Below are 18,267 nucleotides of genomic sequence, written 5' to 3'. Positions count from 1 at the left end.
TTGAGAGCCATTAAAAATAAATGAATACAAATATACAATATACAATAGTACATTGTTGTATAAAATAAAATAAAGGTATATTTTAATTTATATGATTTCATGATTTAATTAGATAAAAGCAACACTAGAAAATATGTATAATATAAATATCTAATAATCCACATTTAATTACTACTGTACATAGTACACCACAATAATAAAAAACAGACATTTATTATATTGGAATTGGGTATATCGATAATAGGCTTATAGTTACAGCCACAAAAATATTATTAAAAGTACCTAAATAATTGATTGTATTAATTTTTTTTTTTTTTTGTGAAAAGATTTAGTAATTGTAATTTGTAAACATCGTATTTATCAACCAATACTAATATAGTATAATACCTACTACTTTATCAATCAAAATTATCAAAGTACGTACCAGTATATGGATAGGTAATAAACGATTAAAAGAAGCAGTGTTACTTATTATATTAATATATTTATACATATAATCAAAATCAAATATAACTTATAAGTATAGTCATTATAATCTATAATAGACAATAGTATAACATATAGATAATGGATGGATATAATTTCTAAAGTTCTAAACATCTAATTATATAGGCGCGTCGCCCTATAATGTTTATAATTGTTTAATAGGTATAATAAGTAATTACTAATAATTAGGAACTCCCCTGATTGATTTAGTATCATTTAGGATAATTAACCGTCTTGAAGCAGAACTTCTAATGTAGATATAGATTTGAAATAAAAATATTTTAAAACAAATTTGAAATAAAATGCATACATCACAAGCATGAAAATTGCATAAATATACATATGGATTGGATATGCAAGTATAAAATCAAGTAATTGTCGAGAAAACTACGAAAAATCGTAGATCTAAATAATTTACAGACCATTATAATACATATACAAGGTGATTCGTCAATTATGTCTACTATACATTTTTTCTTTAATTTTAGATATTCATGTATTAAATGATTCTAATTTTTAAGACCATATTATGTTCAAATAATTCGATTTTTGTACCATTTAAGAAATTTTCTGGCGTGTTGATATAAAATTATATTTGTTCACATGAGAATGACCATTATTACTTAAAATTATTAAGCAGATGATTTTTTTTAAATGTTGATGTATCTAATTCGAAATTCAAATGAGTAATTTTTTTAGTTATTTGCCTTTGTGTAAGGATAATGGATCCATAATATTCGGTTTAAATAATATTGATTTCAAAATTATAATTTATTATAATTAATATTAATAGATTAATATTTAATAATTTTTATAATTTTTTTAAATGTCATAGTAGATACTACACTAAATATTACATATACATTTTAATCACTTATAAAGTAAACATTTCTCGTTTGTATTTCGACTTAAATACATCCACATTAAAGAAAAAATCAATTGCTTAAAAATGTACTGTAAAAAAAATGGTTTCCATTTGAAAAAATACGTTTGTATTAGTGTATTACCACGCTCCTGAAATAATATAAAGATAACACAATTCAATTGTTTTGATACCACGGTGCTTAATTCTCAATAATTGAGGTATATTTAAAAATGCTTGACGAATCGCCTTATATTTTTACTGTTGGAACAATATATTTTAAGAGTATGGGTAAAATTTAAAATAAATTAGATGTAAATAAAGAATATAAATAAGAATAATGATGTACTTCGAAAGCAATAGTTCTCCGATCAAGAAAAATGAATTGAAAGATCATAGTACTCTTTTTGGAATATCGATTTGGCGAGTTGCACAGATAGATCACCGGTCTCATTTTCGGTTCCTCACATTTTCCAATGGTACCATTCGCGCTGTTGGTAAATTATGTGTGCACGAAACGTCGAAACATCTATGACGATGAGCTGCAGAGAGAAGTAACAAATTTATTATTACGTATATAGAGTGGTCCCGAAACAACAAGCTAACTAAAAACGTCGCATATAAACAATACACTATTTATAGAGTATACATTTTATGTATACTATATTTATTGTGCGTATAAAAATATTATTATTAATAATCATGAATTATTGTAAGATTAAGAGTTTTCGATGTTTTCGGGTAGCAGGCGGTCGATCCCGATCCGTTCAGCTTCGACGATCGTGTCGGGCAACTTGATGTTTTTGCTTTCCGGAAGAGTCATGGTGATCGCGGCTGCCACTAGTGCCGTCGCACCAAACACGAGCATCGTCACATAATTGCCAAAGTATTCAGCCTGAAAATTTATTTTTTTAAAGTCGGTAATAAGGCAAATCGCAAACAAAAAGCATATTATGTTATATATATATATACAGATCTTAAGATAGCACCTAAAGCCATATTGACTTTGTTGTAACTTATATAATGATATCTTGATTTTTCTACTTATTTTGATTATACTTGTCCGCGATATTTCTTATTAATTATTATGATAATACATTAAATAATAATTTACACGGGAAAAAGTTAAATTACAAAGAAAAGAAGGTTTTTGCATGAGTAATATCAATAAGTATAACATATACGTCATATATTGTTTATAAAGTAAATACCAATGGATATGTGTTCATGCATATAGTATGATATTGAATGGTAAGATAGATAATTTAAAAAAGTGGGCAAGTAAATAATTACACTGCTATATGCAGTAAGCGTCGAATGTACCTCGTCATTGAGTAAATCACCGTGATGGATTTGTTAAATTTTAATTCAATGATAAATCATATACTCGTATTAAAAACGATTTTGGGCTTTAAGCGGAGACCGTGGGTGAGACTATAAATATTATATACTGGTTATTATATTTTATTATATTATTATTAAAGTAATTTATTTTACCATCGGTATTCGGTAAGACCGTAGGTTAAATAAATATTTGCCAACAACATAGTATGTATTATATTATTAATTATTATAAACTATATCATTGAATATTTATATCATGTATCATTGTTATTTACTTTAAGTCAATACAGACGACTTGTCGTAGAACGGTGTGAATAGGTTCGTGATATAAATGGACAATACCTTATTATTATTGATCTAAATATTTTTTAAATGTTACAGTATAAGGTAAAATATAACTATAAATATTAAAGTTTCGAGTACTCATTGACTATAGATAATGTATTTGAATTCTAATAAAATAATTAAATTTTTTATTCTTCGTTTAGTATTTTGTAGAAATTTTAACTTTTTAAATATCCATAAGAAAAATTGTGTTTACTTATTTTTCAGATTTTTGGGTTTTAGTCAGAGCTATTTTTGCTAAGTCTATTATACTAAATGTTCAAGCTTTAGTTGATGGATCTTTGATCCTATATATATATAATATAAGCAAATGTGATAGAGATGAACAATAGTTGGATATGATGATGTGTGAGGGGGAGAAATGTTTGAAGATTAAAATCATAGAAGTTTTTTTGAAATTAAAATTAATTTTTATATTTGATTACGTTGTAAAAAATAATGTAGTCAATTCAATCTATAAGACGACGAAAAGGATTTTCTAGTAATGTATTAAAAATTTAAAAGCAAGATACAAAATAAGAAAATTAAAGTGATTAAGGATAATTCTATGGAATTGTACATAATAATGGGTGCAAGTTTCTATCGAGGTTGTGGTATCATGTGAGGTTACTATATCATAACAATAAGGAGCGACTACTTACTATATAAAGATTTATAGATGAGAATTACCCTAAGTTAGATGTTTTAGTAAACCGCCCAAAGATTAAATGTATTAAACAATTAAACATTATAAATTGGCCATCAAAAGACGAACCAATATTATTATTTACAAATTCGGGCAGTTATGAAGTGTTTAATTTTTACCTATTGTTATATAAATTTTTTAATGTAGTCGTACAAATAGTACGGGCGATTTACCGTTTTTTGATAAAGTTGACGGCACCTGAATTTTAAATAAAAGAATCTCTATTACTTATTTTATGTAATAATTATTGTACAAAAACTTCGGATGATCCGAATCTAACGGATATAAATACATAAAATATAGGATATATTATTTGATGTAATTATAAATGTGTGTTTACAGACCTTTAAAAGTTCGATTATTGTAGTGTAATGTAGTACATTTTACATACCAGCAGCGTGGTCTGTGGTGCCAACATGGATCCAATCCGACCGATCATAGAGCACACGGATAACAGAGTCGCTCGCATCCTGGTTGGAAATATCTCCACGGTAAGCATGTAAATTATGCAAAACGCAATTGATATTGCTAGTTTACTAATCAAGAATATCAATAACTTTATCAGGAGTAATGCTGTTTTGAAAAAAACAAAAAATAAACACCAATGTCAAAATAACAATGAGATAATATGGCTTATATAATAGTAATATATATATATATAAGGGTTGTAAACTTCATGATTATTATAGCGTTCAAAAGTTATAGAAGTTACAATCAATAGAATATGTAGAAATTAAGAATCTAAAATATCTAATTATTTAAAATTTTAAAATTAATAAAAATTAAGAAATGTGCACTTATTTTTATAAAATCGACGATGTTGCAATAAATGTATATATAATTTATAATTGCCATTATATGAAATTAGTTTTCTGCTTGGTTTTCTATAAATCTATAGTACATAGATATATAAATAGTATATAGATGCGATGGCTTTAACTTTAAAGTTTAGTCTTAACATATTATATGTATATGATTTCAAGTAGCCATTTTAAAATGGTTAATTTTTTTCTCAAATTTAATATTTTATCTAGTTTTTAAAATTCATTACATATATAAATATATTGATCGAAATAATTGCTGTAAATTATAACTCTGTAGTCTGTAGATATTCTAGACATTATACGATAAGTATAGAAACAATAATTATTTAAGCTTTTAACTAGCAGTTATAAGCCCGTTTAACTACATGAATTATTTTCATCCTTTACTTCATGTGCAAATGAAAATCACAGAATAGTTATTTTCTTCATTGACTTGAATATTATTTACTCGATAGCGGTAACCCTATTTAGGTATTAAATATTAGATATAATATATCTGATATTCCTACATCATTACATTATAATATATAATAAGTATTTTAAACCCAGTCGACGTGTGTGTAGAGTATAAACCTAAGATTTACCAGGCAAAATATTATTTTTAATAGAAATAATATTATGAATCAAGTAGATTGTTTAATTATATTATTACGGTATATGTAATATATTGTAAATTGCAATTAAGTATAATAAAGAAAGTAAGAACTTTCAACTCAGGTATACTTACAGTCCGGCACCAAGTTGTATAAGACACTGGTGAAACCACTCAAGATAAACATACAGGACAACGACATTTTTCGGGACATTCCTTCCATAATCAACCAATTCAGCAAGCAGGCCGGTATCTCAACGAATGAGGCCAACGAAAAGTTTAGATACTTGTCCCCAGCAATGTCAGTTGCACATATTGTCAGCCCATAGTAAACTAGTGTTATCGCTATCCTGCGTAAGTAAAAATAAAATAATTTATTATTCAATCGTTTAACATGTTTTATAGTATCAAGTAGTATATTTTGGAATATCAAATTGATTTTGACCTATATCCTTAGTTGTTATAATATTTTTAAAACTATATGAAATTAAATAAATTTCATTAAAATTGTATTTACATTATTGTATTTTCTTATGATCATTCTATGTTCAGATGTATACTATGTTGAAAAATTGATTACCAAAAAGGTAATGGGTACTACTCACATACATACATTGGGTGTCGTGTCAAGTAGATCATTGAAATGGATGTGCTAAATTTAAAAATGAATACGACATTATATCCGTACAACGACTCAGAGCGAAGAAGATCGATATCAGCCTTTATCACTAAGTATATTTCATGATAAAAAATTTTTGATATTATTAACAAAGTAATTTATTTTGCTATTAATATTATTGTAAGTTGTTTTAATGCAAACTTATTTTATTTATTATATTATTTATATAATTAATTCTCAATAGACAATAGTCAATACTATAATAATATGTATTTCTATCGTATTATATTATTGTTATAAGCTTTTTACGAGTAATCAATACTGTATTATCGTTAAACAATATAAATATGTAATAGTGTATTAGTGTAATACGTGATATCTTAAAATAATTAATCTACAAATTTCGAAAATGTAAATGCGTACTATAGTAAAATTCACGGGAGATGGTGTTTTGCGCTACCAATAGGTGAATTTAAGTACGTATGTAATTTGCGCCAAAATATAAAAACATGCATGTATTTTGCATCACATCTAAAAATTAACTTTGGTAATTTGCGCTACAACATAAAACGAAACGGAATATGTAATCTGCGCCACACGCCCACACATTTAATTTCAATTGTTGGAATTTAAGTAATATACTTATATACATTTATTTATAATTATAATATGACTGACTTTTATTTGTTTTTTTACAAAAAAAAAAACATATACAAATTATACTTTTGAACTATATTTATTAAATACTTTTTTGAAATTATTTTTAATAATTTTCCAAAAATATATAACTATTAAAATGAACTTGATTGATCAACGATAAAAAATACAATATGTTAATTTGTAAAAAAAAATTGTTTAGTTATTTAAAGTGGCGCAAACTACAATTTTTGAAGGTACAATATATAGCGCAGATTACATAATGCTCTTTTATTTAGTTGTATGTGGTCAAACTACAACCTTCAAAAGTGGCGCAAGTTATATAAATATTTTTTTCTTTAGGTTGTTTTAGGCGCAAATTATACATACGCCTAGATTCATAATGTTCGTAAAAGTTTAAAATCCTTATGAATAATTGTTTTGATTATTTATAATAAAAACATCTTATTTTTTCGTTAAAATATATAATTGTCACCCAAATTCGAATTTTAAATGTCTATAAAAATAATTACGTTTATACGGTTTTTTGGTTTCAGTATGAAGTACTTATGAAGAATTTGGTAGGTCAGAATCTAAAATAGTAATTTATTGAGTTTGTTTTTTAATATTTTAATTCGGAATAGTTTATAGTTATGGAAATAAGACATTATAAATGCTTGATTAGCACGTTTGTTGTTTGCGTATACAATTATGTGACCTATTTAATAGTATATTATTGTATGGCGTAATTAAAGTTTATAAATGACTATAATTATTATTAAGTAAAAAATCCAGTAGTTTCTCTAATAATTATAAACTATATTTCTCTTATAATTGATTAATATATGATCATAGTTTATGAAGATATAAAATAATATACTATAGATCTTAATATGTATTATATGAAAAAAAAATTGCAAATCTGCAGTACATTTTACTTGTATTTTCTTGACAAGTTCATCATTCTCACAAATTGAAAATTATACTTCTAATTTCCATTATGAATATAACAAAGGGGATCCTTATTTTTAAATGTTTCAATATATTATTGCATACCCTTTAGGTACTTGATATGTTCTCACGCGAAATTATGTATATAGGTAAACAGTTACATATTATAAGTTCCTACATAGCTACATAATTAAAAATAAACCTATGCGTTAGTACGTTATTACACAAAGATGAAATTTAGATGAGTTACTTTCTGAATTGTGTGAGTAGCTAGTGCTTATGTAAAATATAATAACATAAGAAATTATATAGCAAAAATATATAAAAAAAAAAACTAAAGAAAACCAAAAATGTATATTATACATTGTATTATAACAAATACCAAATTACAATTTTAAAAATATAATACACTATATAATATAGTAATAATATTATAGTATATCTATGTAAAATGTTTGAGCTTTTGTATTAAACTAAATAAAATGTATTTTATCTGTATTATTATTATTATTATTATTACCATTTTATATTAATAATATATAATCTGTGTTACTTTTTTTAAAATAAATAATGGACTGAGTTAAATGTTAAATATCTATTTAAAGATTTGTTGATGAAACACAAAATAAAATAAATTTTAACTCTACCAACTATAGTTAATTGTTTATCTTATGTTTGAATTAAGTGGAAAGGAATAAATTTATATTCGTTATAGTATTTTGTGTAGGAAATAGCTACGTATACATACCATGGACGAATTTATCTATTACGTTTCATGCGAGACCTCACAAATGGGTGCATTAAATATAATAGTTTTACATGATAATAATGATTGGTAATTTGTATTATAACTGTAATAATTTTTATATACAAAAGTATATCATTGATACAAATGTATAAAACCAGTATTACAAATTTAATATTGACTATAGACAATATTTCTTTAATTATTTTTATTAATTATGATTAGTTCATTGTTTTCCAAAAAATATAATTTAAAAAATAGTTTAAAATGTATTATTTATATTTCGAGAAATATTTAGTAACAACTTTATGTTGAATCTTACCACACAAGTGAACATCTGATCAGCCTACATAATATTGTCGGAGAGCCAATTACGTCTTTTAAAATATTGATGTACTTTGCATCGTTTTCGTCGTCGTAATTTATCGTCTGTAAAAAATGTTTTTAATGTATTTTTTTTTTTATCAAATATAAGTGCTCTCAAGAAAATTAGTAACTGAGTGGGTAATTTTTTTAGTAAACAATCAAATTCATCAATGATTTATCAGTAATATTCAGCTATGTTTGAACACATGTAAGTAAAAATTGGCGATCCATTGTGTATGAATGTATGCATGCAGTGTGTTCGTAATATCGAAATTTTAAAACTGTTATGTACCTCTATTTGTGCATTAGAAGTCAGTACAGGCAAAGACTTTTTATTAATACCCGCTATTCTCTTGAGCACATCGATCACTCTGTCATGTTTGCCTTGCATTTCTAACCATCTCATCGATTCTTCCGTAAGCCTGTGGATGAGAAAATAACAGTAATATTGTGTTAATTGACGTTAAACAAAATTCCAAGATATTAACCAAAAATATGACAAGAACAGCAATCCCGGGATGTTGGCTATCTGCAACAAAAGTCTCCAGTCTTTCACTAAACTAGCGATAAAAGCCACCAGTATGGCACCAATTGGATAGAAACATTCCAGAATTGAATAGTATAGTACTCGGTGATTAGGTAGCACCAATTCCATTGCTATAATTAAAAATATATTATATTTATAAATAAGTTTATCAAAAATAAACTAATACATCACATTTAATTAATAGCATACACGGATACACGATATTATGTGATTGGATATTTTTATATTTTATTAGAAAATGTGAAAAATAAAGTAGTTAAATTAAATTTCAGAACCTTTTTAATGCCATAGCAAATTAAAACTTATTTCTTAATATTATATTTAATATATCTCTGGTTTTCAGTTTAATTAAATCGTTTGTTAACATAATTTAACTATCTATTAGTTGTATTTTAAGTACAGACAGTACATTTATTTTTTTGTGTAGGTTAAATAATTTTGACTATTTGAAATTTAATTTATTAATTGATAGTCGTCAATGTTTCCTTCAAACATTTATTATAAATAGCAAGGTATTATTAAAACAAATATATTAAAAAATTTTTACGTACAAGGTACAAACTACGAAGTAATATTTATTTCTCTGAAATATGAATGTAACATAAACTGTTAAAAAATAATAAGGTCCAATAACTTTTACATACAACTGATTATATTATTGCAGACTAGTTCACAATAATATGAACAATAATTTTACTATTATTATTTTTTATACTTTTTTTACTATTTGGTTATAATGGTTATTGGTTATTTATAAAGGTATGAATTTTAATTAAAAAAAAAAATAAACAAAAAATGTATTGTATGCAATTTAAATACTATATTTTGATTTATTAATCGACATGTACAATAATTTAATCAATTAAAAATATGGCATATAAATCAAAAAAGTCATTGAGCAGTTTTTTATGTTCAAACATATTTTATATGTGCCTTTTTGAGAAAAGTCTGGCCGTAGTAATTTTATGCAAATGGAATAAAAAGCGTTACAGTTATAAAAAATAGTTTCGTTTAATAATCACCATGGAAACCAAACCTAGGTTATGACTTTTTGAGTATTGTAAAAAAAAATAACACAAATACTATTTTTTAAAGAAATTATCCTTATTTGCATAAAAGATAAATTATTACTTTTAACATACTATGTATGTTTTGGGCTAGATACAACATTTTTTTTCTAACCGATTTCGTGATGTAACCAAATTTGTTACATTTAGACCTTTTTCACTGTTTTTATTATTATTTTTTGGATGGAATTTTCATTATTGCACCTTAACGATTGACGATTAATATAATTACGTTAACATAGTCACCTAATATTATATACCACAGATACAAATCGTGTAACATCTTCAACTTCGTTATTACATGTTGTGGTTATTACATATATAAATACGTGCATCATGCATGGTTATGTTTCAGACCAAATACACTTTACTCGACCAAAAACTAATTAAAAATATTCCACATTTTATGTATATATTTATTTGTTTACGATAATTAAAAACTATAAATAAAATAAATGTAATTAGTGCGGTTACGTTAGTAAAATTGACATAATATAATGTCTACGTAATATATTAAAGATATGGAAAACAGATACGGTAAAAAGTTCATGACTTCAGATTCAGAACACCTATACAAAAAACCGTACTACTTGATTTCCTCAACTGTATGGATAAAACATTGAATCATATTCATATATTACATATAATATATTAATTATTATAGGTATGTCATCTTATTGTTTTTAAAATTATTATTAAAAAAATGTGTCAATGTGGTAACTATAATAATATAACAATAATAAAATCATCGTTTGCTTAGAGTAATTTTACAAAAAATATCGATTAAAAAATAATATGCTGCATATATACTTCCCAGTGGACAGATAATAATTTTAATGGTTGTATTTATTTCACCGAACCAGCATATTCAACAAATTATATAATTTATCATTCTTATAAATATTGTACTTCTACTATATTATGAAAATGCTTAGCTGTTTAAAAGAAAGTTATTCATTTTTACCAATGATGCAAAATAATAAAGACTTGAACACCCAAGACTGAGAAAAATTTCGACATTATTTTAAGTTTCCCTAAGCTTCGTCCTAGAGCTTGACCATGAGTTTTAACAGAATAAAAACTACTACTTTAGATGGTACAACTATTGACACAGTATTTTAACTTTTTACAGAAATTATAGAGAATTAACAATCCAAAAAATTGTAGTCTCGTAAATTTAAAAAATTTACGTTATTTATTATTGAAATAAATAATAAATAGTTGTTTTCTCATACAATATATAACTTATTTTACTCATAAAGCGTTTATATATTTATACAGAAAATAAATTACCATGAATACTGGTTATAAATTTCGAATTTCAAATACTTATGGAAAATATTCTTACCTAATACGAAAGTGACTGTATATACACCGCTGGAAACGATGGAAGACAACAATTCCAAAACCAGGAACATCTGATAATTGACCGAAAACGATTGAATAATACATATTATGGCCGATGTAACAGCACAAAAAACCATAGCAAACTTTCGACCAAACCTAAAATTGTCGATATAAATAAAATATAACAATTAATATGAATATTAATCGTTTAGAGTTTTATTTTTTTGTATTGGTAAACAATAACTAATAACCAATAATTAATAAGTGATTAGTAACTTATTAGGCTATAAGTAATACTGATTGATTATAGATTTACAGATATAAAGTTATTGTCGGTAAAAAAATTATCGGTGTGGGTAAGGCACATCGTATTTATAATAATTTCGAATTCAACGGTGTTGGTGGACTCACTTGTCTGCAATGATACCAGACACAGGTATGCCGATAAATTGACCGAAGTTGTTGACTGTGCCCACCATCGACAGCTTCCATTTCTTTTCCTCGCACATAAGTCCAAACTATAAAATTTATAATGTAATAAAATACACATACACATTAATCATTATACATTCAAATATTATGTAAAGACGCAGTCTGACTATATAACTTTAACTATGTAAAATTATAATCTTTTATGTATAGAATACAGACAAATTCAGCGGGAACAGCGATGTAGATATTGCATACATTTTAATAAAACTGTTTTAACAATCGATAAATTGATTTTGGAATCATGAAATGCATAAATGTACTCTAAGTAGTCTAGCTACGACGCCGCGTGAACGTGATAAGAAATATAAAATCGTAGTTTTCGTATTTCATAAAAATATAGGATGAATATAAATTATTAGGTACAGAAGTTGCGATACATGTGTTATTTTTATTTATTCATTTAATGTTCAATTAACATTACTCGGCTTTTTACTGTGGTAATGGTAGCATTGACATGATACATGATATGTGCGTAGTTATGTACGCGTAATACCATATACATCATGGGTCATCGAATGGCGGCCTGTGAACAAATTTTATCCGTTCCACAGACAAAGAATAAATAACATGTATTACGACAAAATTATATGTGTTATTGTTGTAAATTATTGTTTTTGTTAAATGTTATTGGTTTTTAAAATGTTAAATAATTTAGATATGTACTTAGAATTTTGATGGCCCGCAAACAATTTTCAGATTCCTAATGTGGCTCTTAAAAAATATTAATTGATGTACACAATACTAATATTTTAAAAAAAGGAGAAAAGGGTTCGTAGGGAGTTGCATGATGTGAATCGAGACACACTCGTCTGTGAGAAAGGTAGGTATATAGTGTTTATGTCGTTTACGTACGTTCGCTATATTGCAATAGTGCTAAATATGTTATTATTTAAATGTGGCAATGTATATTTCTTAATTTTGTTATGATTTTATCGTTAGTTTTAAGGTTTTAAAATAGAAAATTTAAAATAATGATTACTACAAACATTGTACTTAATTAATATAATTATTATTGAGTAATGTTCAAATTATGTACCTCCGTGCCGATTGTGTTTTCGTTATCTTCGAACACCCATTCATCACTGCATAATTCCATCGTATTTCTGTCGAAGTCACCTTGGGTGCACTGTGAGCTGTTTGCCGGATTCCTGGAGTACCGCTTACATTTGCGCGGCAGTTCCGTGTCTTCCCGATAAGGCGTAGTGAATCGCAACCATTCTGGTTCGTAAGTTCGTTCAGCCGGGTCTGGTGAGTCACATCCCGGTATCACGCACCTAAAACAATATGGATGGAAGAATAGGTTAGAAAACGTTTTTCGCGGACTAATGATCATCAGAGTACGGAACCAATAACAATTGACAATATTCGTTCTTTAAAAGTAAAGTAACATTATATTAAAATGAAATTAGTAAAGATACTTTAAATTATTATCAAAATAAAACTCCAGTAGAAATTAATCGACAAAGTTATGGAAATCAAGAATACAAGGCATGATTTTAGAAATGACATTATGAATACCATAATTCTATTATTATCGTGGTATTAAAAAAAAATAAAAATAGGATATATCTATCTACCTTAACCAAATTAATATAAACTTATTTCTTTTTAATAATTTAAAAAAATTGTACATTACTTGAAAACATTGCGCTAACCCTTATTATAGGTAGTTTATTTAAAAAATATTTAACCATTATTTTTAGTATACCTAAGTAAAATGATTTAAAATAATAATATGTTATTTATCGAAATAAAATATATGAATTAGCATACATAGTTATAAAATTTTTTATATTTTTCATACATGTGATTACAATTTTTCATAGTGGGTATCAATTCTCTTATTATTTTTTAGATAAGATAATGAGTATAATACCATTTAGGTTTCTATTTGAATGAAATCAATTAAATTTCTTATAATAAACAATTAATTAGGTATAATAATATAGTTAATCAGAACTCCCAAGGTCGTTACGAGTCCATTATAATGTCTAATCAGAGATCTCAGTAATTTTTTATCATAATTTCTAAATTTGATGATTCTTAATTATTAGTGACAATTATTTTTTTCGTGATGCATAAACAAAATAATATTATCTCTCTTTAGAACAAATTCTTATAATTATTACGTTTCTTTTAAAGTGTGTTGACGATATGACGTGACTATAGGTATGAGTGGTTGTATTCACGTGACATACTAACATGTATAATTAAAATGAAATTTAATTATAAGCAGGTACTGGTTTTTAACGAGTAGATTAACATCGTAATGTTTTCACTGAACTTAAATATTTACAATTATAAATAATAATAATGTAATATGGTCTCATATTCGATTTATTTAAGTTATGCAATAATATAATTTTTGTATACAATTATAATTTATTTTAATAATTGTATCAATTTCTACAGATTCGTTAAAATGTGACTTTTAAATGAAAACTTATAACATTGATTTAAAATTCTAAGTGTTAATATTTTTCTGAAAATGTTTTTATTATAAATATCTATGTTGAGATAGGAAAATTTTAGAATTTTTAGTTAGAACAAAATTAAATATTCATAAAATAAATTTATTGTATATTAACGTATCATTTTTTTTTAATTTGTAAGTATTCTCATAAATGAATGAATAATAATATATTAAATTTATCAATAATAATCTCTATATTAAATAAGATAAAAAGTATTATAAGTATTATAGTATGCCTAATATTATTTTTATTAAGATAGAATATATTGATTGTTGTTAGATTCAGAGAATAGTAAAATAAGTTATCTGGTGTAGGTTTTACGAAATGCGTTAGGTATTTGACAATTTTATTTGGAATAGATTATTATAAAATTGATAATAGTGTTAAATAGGATGATTCTTTCATAGAACAAAGATCATTATTTAAAAATTATTTATCTTTTTTAAAATATTTTTTTTTTTTATAATTTCCTGTCGAAATAAAACAGTATAGGTATATATTTTTTGTCGTAATATTTTTTTAATTTTTTTAATGTCAACATTATAATTTTTAATTTCATATCCTAGAAATAAATATTTTCTGGAGTACTTCTATTTACCAAAATTGAAATTCGGACGAGTAGCTTATTAGTTATAGTGTGGTAGTTGGTGTAAAGGCATCCCGTAAAATGTTGGTTTACTACTCCACTCATCAAAAATTTAAATACTTATATATTTATACTACTCATAAACTACAAACTACTCGCCTGAATTTTGATTATTACGTATCGAAATACTTAGTAAAAATATTTTGCTTCAGAATATGAAATTAAAAATGTATGTTATCATTTAAAAAAGTAAAAACTAAAAAATTATATGTCAAAAAAAATATTAAAAATATTATTTTACTTTGCTGGAAATTAAGTAAATAAAATATTTTTAAAAACGTTAATAGATTTTTAATTAATGAGTGTTGTTTGATAAAAGATTCACTTAGTACACTTATGATGAGTTAAATATGATTTTAGTTGTGAAACTGTAATATATAGGGTCTATTTATATATTATATTTCTTATATTTTTATTTTATGTTTATTATTATAGTAGCCATTTGGCTATTGTAATCTCATAAATGACATAAATTATAAATAATAAAACACTCCTATACCGTAAACGGCATAGACAGTAGTCACTCGATATTATAAAAGTATTACAATTTTTTAAATAAATAAAAGAAACTGTGGAATTCGTTCTATTGAACAGATTATTTTGAAAAAACCTCATTATTGAGTAGGTCTTGTAATGGACATGTTAAATTTGAATTTAATGATAAATTCGTCTTTATTTTATATTATTATATAAGTAATTTATTTTTTTATTAGTAATATGTTATAACTATAGGTTAAAACTTGAAATTCATCAAGTTTTTAATAAAATTATGACATATATCATATTTTATAATGTTATATTTTATAAATAGATTTATTTATTTTATAACTCATATCTATATTATGACTATACGTGTGAATAAGTTCGAGGAATAATTAAATAACTTAAAATTAGTATAAATTTATAGTTTAGCTACATAAAAAAATATAACATTCGTTATGATGAAAAGTTTCGATTTTCCACGTTTAATATTATTTTTTGAATTGCATCAAATGTTCAGCTAATATAATCAAATTAGATCTAGAGTACCACTTTATAGATGCATATTATGCGTAACATTGTTTCAAATTTTGATTTTTTCATCAGTTCACGTATTAAATTAAAAATAATTGTATTGAATATAAATTAAGCTATTAATTTTATAAAAATTAACAGTTTGATTCATATGATATAAGTACATCTATAATTATTATATAATATGAAACTTTGATATGTTAAAATAAAATAAATAAAACAATTATTTTTTGTTTAAATGTCTAATTTTTTTATCAGAATTGAAACTTCAAATATTTATAAAAAAAAATGTGTAAAATTTAATTTATACGTATAAAATGTCTTTAAAAAAAACTTACAAAGAACCATGTACTACAATTTTAAGCTTTTTAATAGAAAAAAAACATGATAAATACCCTAAAAGTAATAGATAAATACTGTATTTAAAGAATTTTTAATTTGTTTAAAGTTAAATTTGTATCGAATTATTTTTATTTAATATTATTTAATAACATTTAAATATGGTTATGATAGTTAAGTTAAGGGTACATTTAAAATAAAGGACATAAAAATATTATCGAGCACTTCCTGAATAAGAGGTCTGGCTTCGCCTATGGTAAATAACATTATCATATTACATTTAAAGTATTAATAAATTGCCAAACATTAGATAGAAACCGATTCTGTTGATATCTAAACGTGTATGGAAGTATATGAGCGTTCAAGTAAATTTATTTACCCGTACGACCACGTACAGACTATATAAGTATGATTTTGATATTTACCCACTGTCATTTATTTTAAATTGCTCAATTTTAACAAGACGGTTATTGTGTCTTAAAATATTTTTATAGAACTTGAACATAAATGCACCGGAAATAATCGTTATAGTATAATAGCGTATTATACAATATACATTATGATACCACTAAAGCAGTACCTATTAAACAGTGAGAAAATGAGAAATCTTAAATTATTTTATTGTAAGTGTGAAAAGGTCAACAAATAATTTAAGCATAATAATATGAAAAAACTAAAATTAGAAAAAATTAAACTTAAATTATCCATTAAATAATACGCATACCTTAATCTGCAACAAAATTATCGTAGAATTCTATATAAATAAATATTTTAATAACTAATTTAAAAAAATAAGAATTATTACAAATTTATAATTATTACATACTTAAAAAAGCACCTACATAAATTTTTAAAATGAAAATATTAGATTTGATCATTTTTGTGTGTTTTGAAATTAAATGGAAAAGTATTAGCACATCTCTAGAAGTCTAGAATATACAACGTATTTTATACATATATCGTGAAAACTGATTTATGTTTATTTAGTATTACAGTGATAATAATTAACATTTTCTAGACCTGATATAATTTTTGACTTTATAGTTTTATTTTTTAAATTGAAAATAAAAAAAAAAATGCTTATTTATGAATAGAAAATCTTGATACAAAGTTTTCTATTTCTATTATTATTAAAAAAATAATGAATTATGTAATTTTTATGTTGTGATTCGAAAAATATTATTGGCAGGAAATTGAAACTTTTCGTCTCTTCGTATATTATTATTACTAATTTATACAATGACATTTACAAAATATTTAGTTTTGTTTTTGGGGAAATGTGTTTACAACGTATAAATGTATAGGCTGCGAGTGATAGGTCAGCTAATAAAGTAATGTAGTATTGTTCTATATTACTGTTACCTGTATTTCAAATCACCGGAGGTGAAGACGTAGGTAACCGGCGACACGTTCGAATACATTATCATGAAGCCGAAAAGCACGCACCCTGCAAACTGGTAACGGCCCATGCCCACGGTGACAAGCACGCTGTCGATGTTCATTGTTCTGATTTTCACAGAGAAACAAAGTAATAGTACGCTCAAATCGAAAAAAAAAATTCGGACGATAGAAAATATAGTTTTTGGACGCGGAAAACGTTGTATGAACAGTCGTGAACGACTAATAGACACGCTTATAATTTATTATTCCTATATAGTGTACGACGACGAGTGCATCAATATAAGAGTTCGCGCGATAGCTGCTGCTCGTGGTGGAATATCAACAAGTGTGAACGAGTACTTATACATATATAAGTATATTATAATATACATATATATATATATATATATATATAATATACACACGCCCAAAGTGGGTTTACACTTAATGTCAAGTTTGAACATAGTATACTTACAGTATATAATATATATACTTAACATATTATA

General features: G+C 24.9%; 1 protein-coding gene across 1 annotated transcript; it reads right to left on the bottom strand.

Moving 5' to 3' along the window:
* Window positions 1-538: 538 nt before the first annotated feature.
* LOC113549236 (solute carrier family 22 member 5-like) lies at window positions 539-17,883 on the bottom strand. Its single transcript, XM_026950444.1, has 10 exons — window positions 17,744-17,883; window positions 12,945-13,182; window positions 11,828-11,934; window positions 11,418-11,572; window positions 8,944-9,112; window positions 8,748-8,877; window positions 8,412-8,518; window positions 5,274-5,488; window positions 4,114-4,295; window positions 539-2,243 (listed from the first exon to the last, which is right to left on the bottom strand). The coding sequence occupies exons 1-10, from the start codon at window positions 17,881-17,883 to the stop codon at window positions 2,067-2,069; spliced, it is 1,620 nt and encodes a 539-aa protein (XP_026806245.1). The 3' UTR covers window positions 539-2,066.
* Between the last annotated feature and the right edge of the window lie 384 nt (window positions 17,884-18,267).

Source organism: Rhopalosiphum maidis, chromosome 4 (assembly GCF_003676215.2).
Source record: "Rhopalosiphum maidis isolate BTI-1 chromosome 4, ASM367621v3, whole genome shotgun sequence".
NCBI classification, from domain to species: domain Eukaryota; kingdom Metazoa; phylum Arthropoda; class Insecta; order Hemiptera; family Aphididae; genus Rhopalosiphum; species Rhopalosiphum maidis.
This window is presented reverse-complemented; position numbering and strand designations above follow the sequence as displayed.

What these genes read in the sequence shown, in the direction of transcription:
- LOC113549236 (XM_026950444.1), bottom strand. Translation starts at nt 17,883, where the DNA reads ATGAACATCGACAGCGTGCTTGTCACCGTGGGCATGGGCCGTTACCAG. An exon ending in TCCGGTGATTTGAAATACAG is followed by an intron (nt 13,183 to 17,743) that starts GTAACAGTAATA and finishes ATATTGTTTTAG; the next exon opens with GTGCGTGATACCGGGATGTG. An exon ending in ATCAGATGTTCACTTGTGTG is followed by an intron (nt 5,489 to 8,411) that starts GTAAGATTCAAC and finishes TTACTTACGCAG; the next exon opens with GATAGCGATAACACTAGTTT.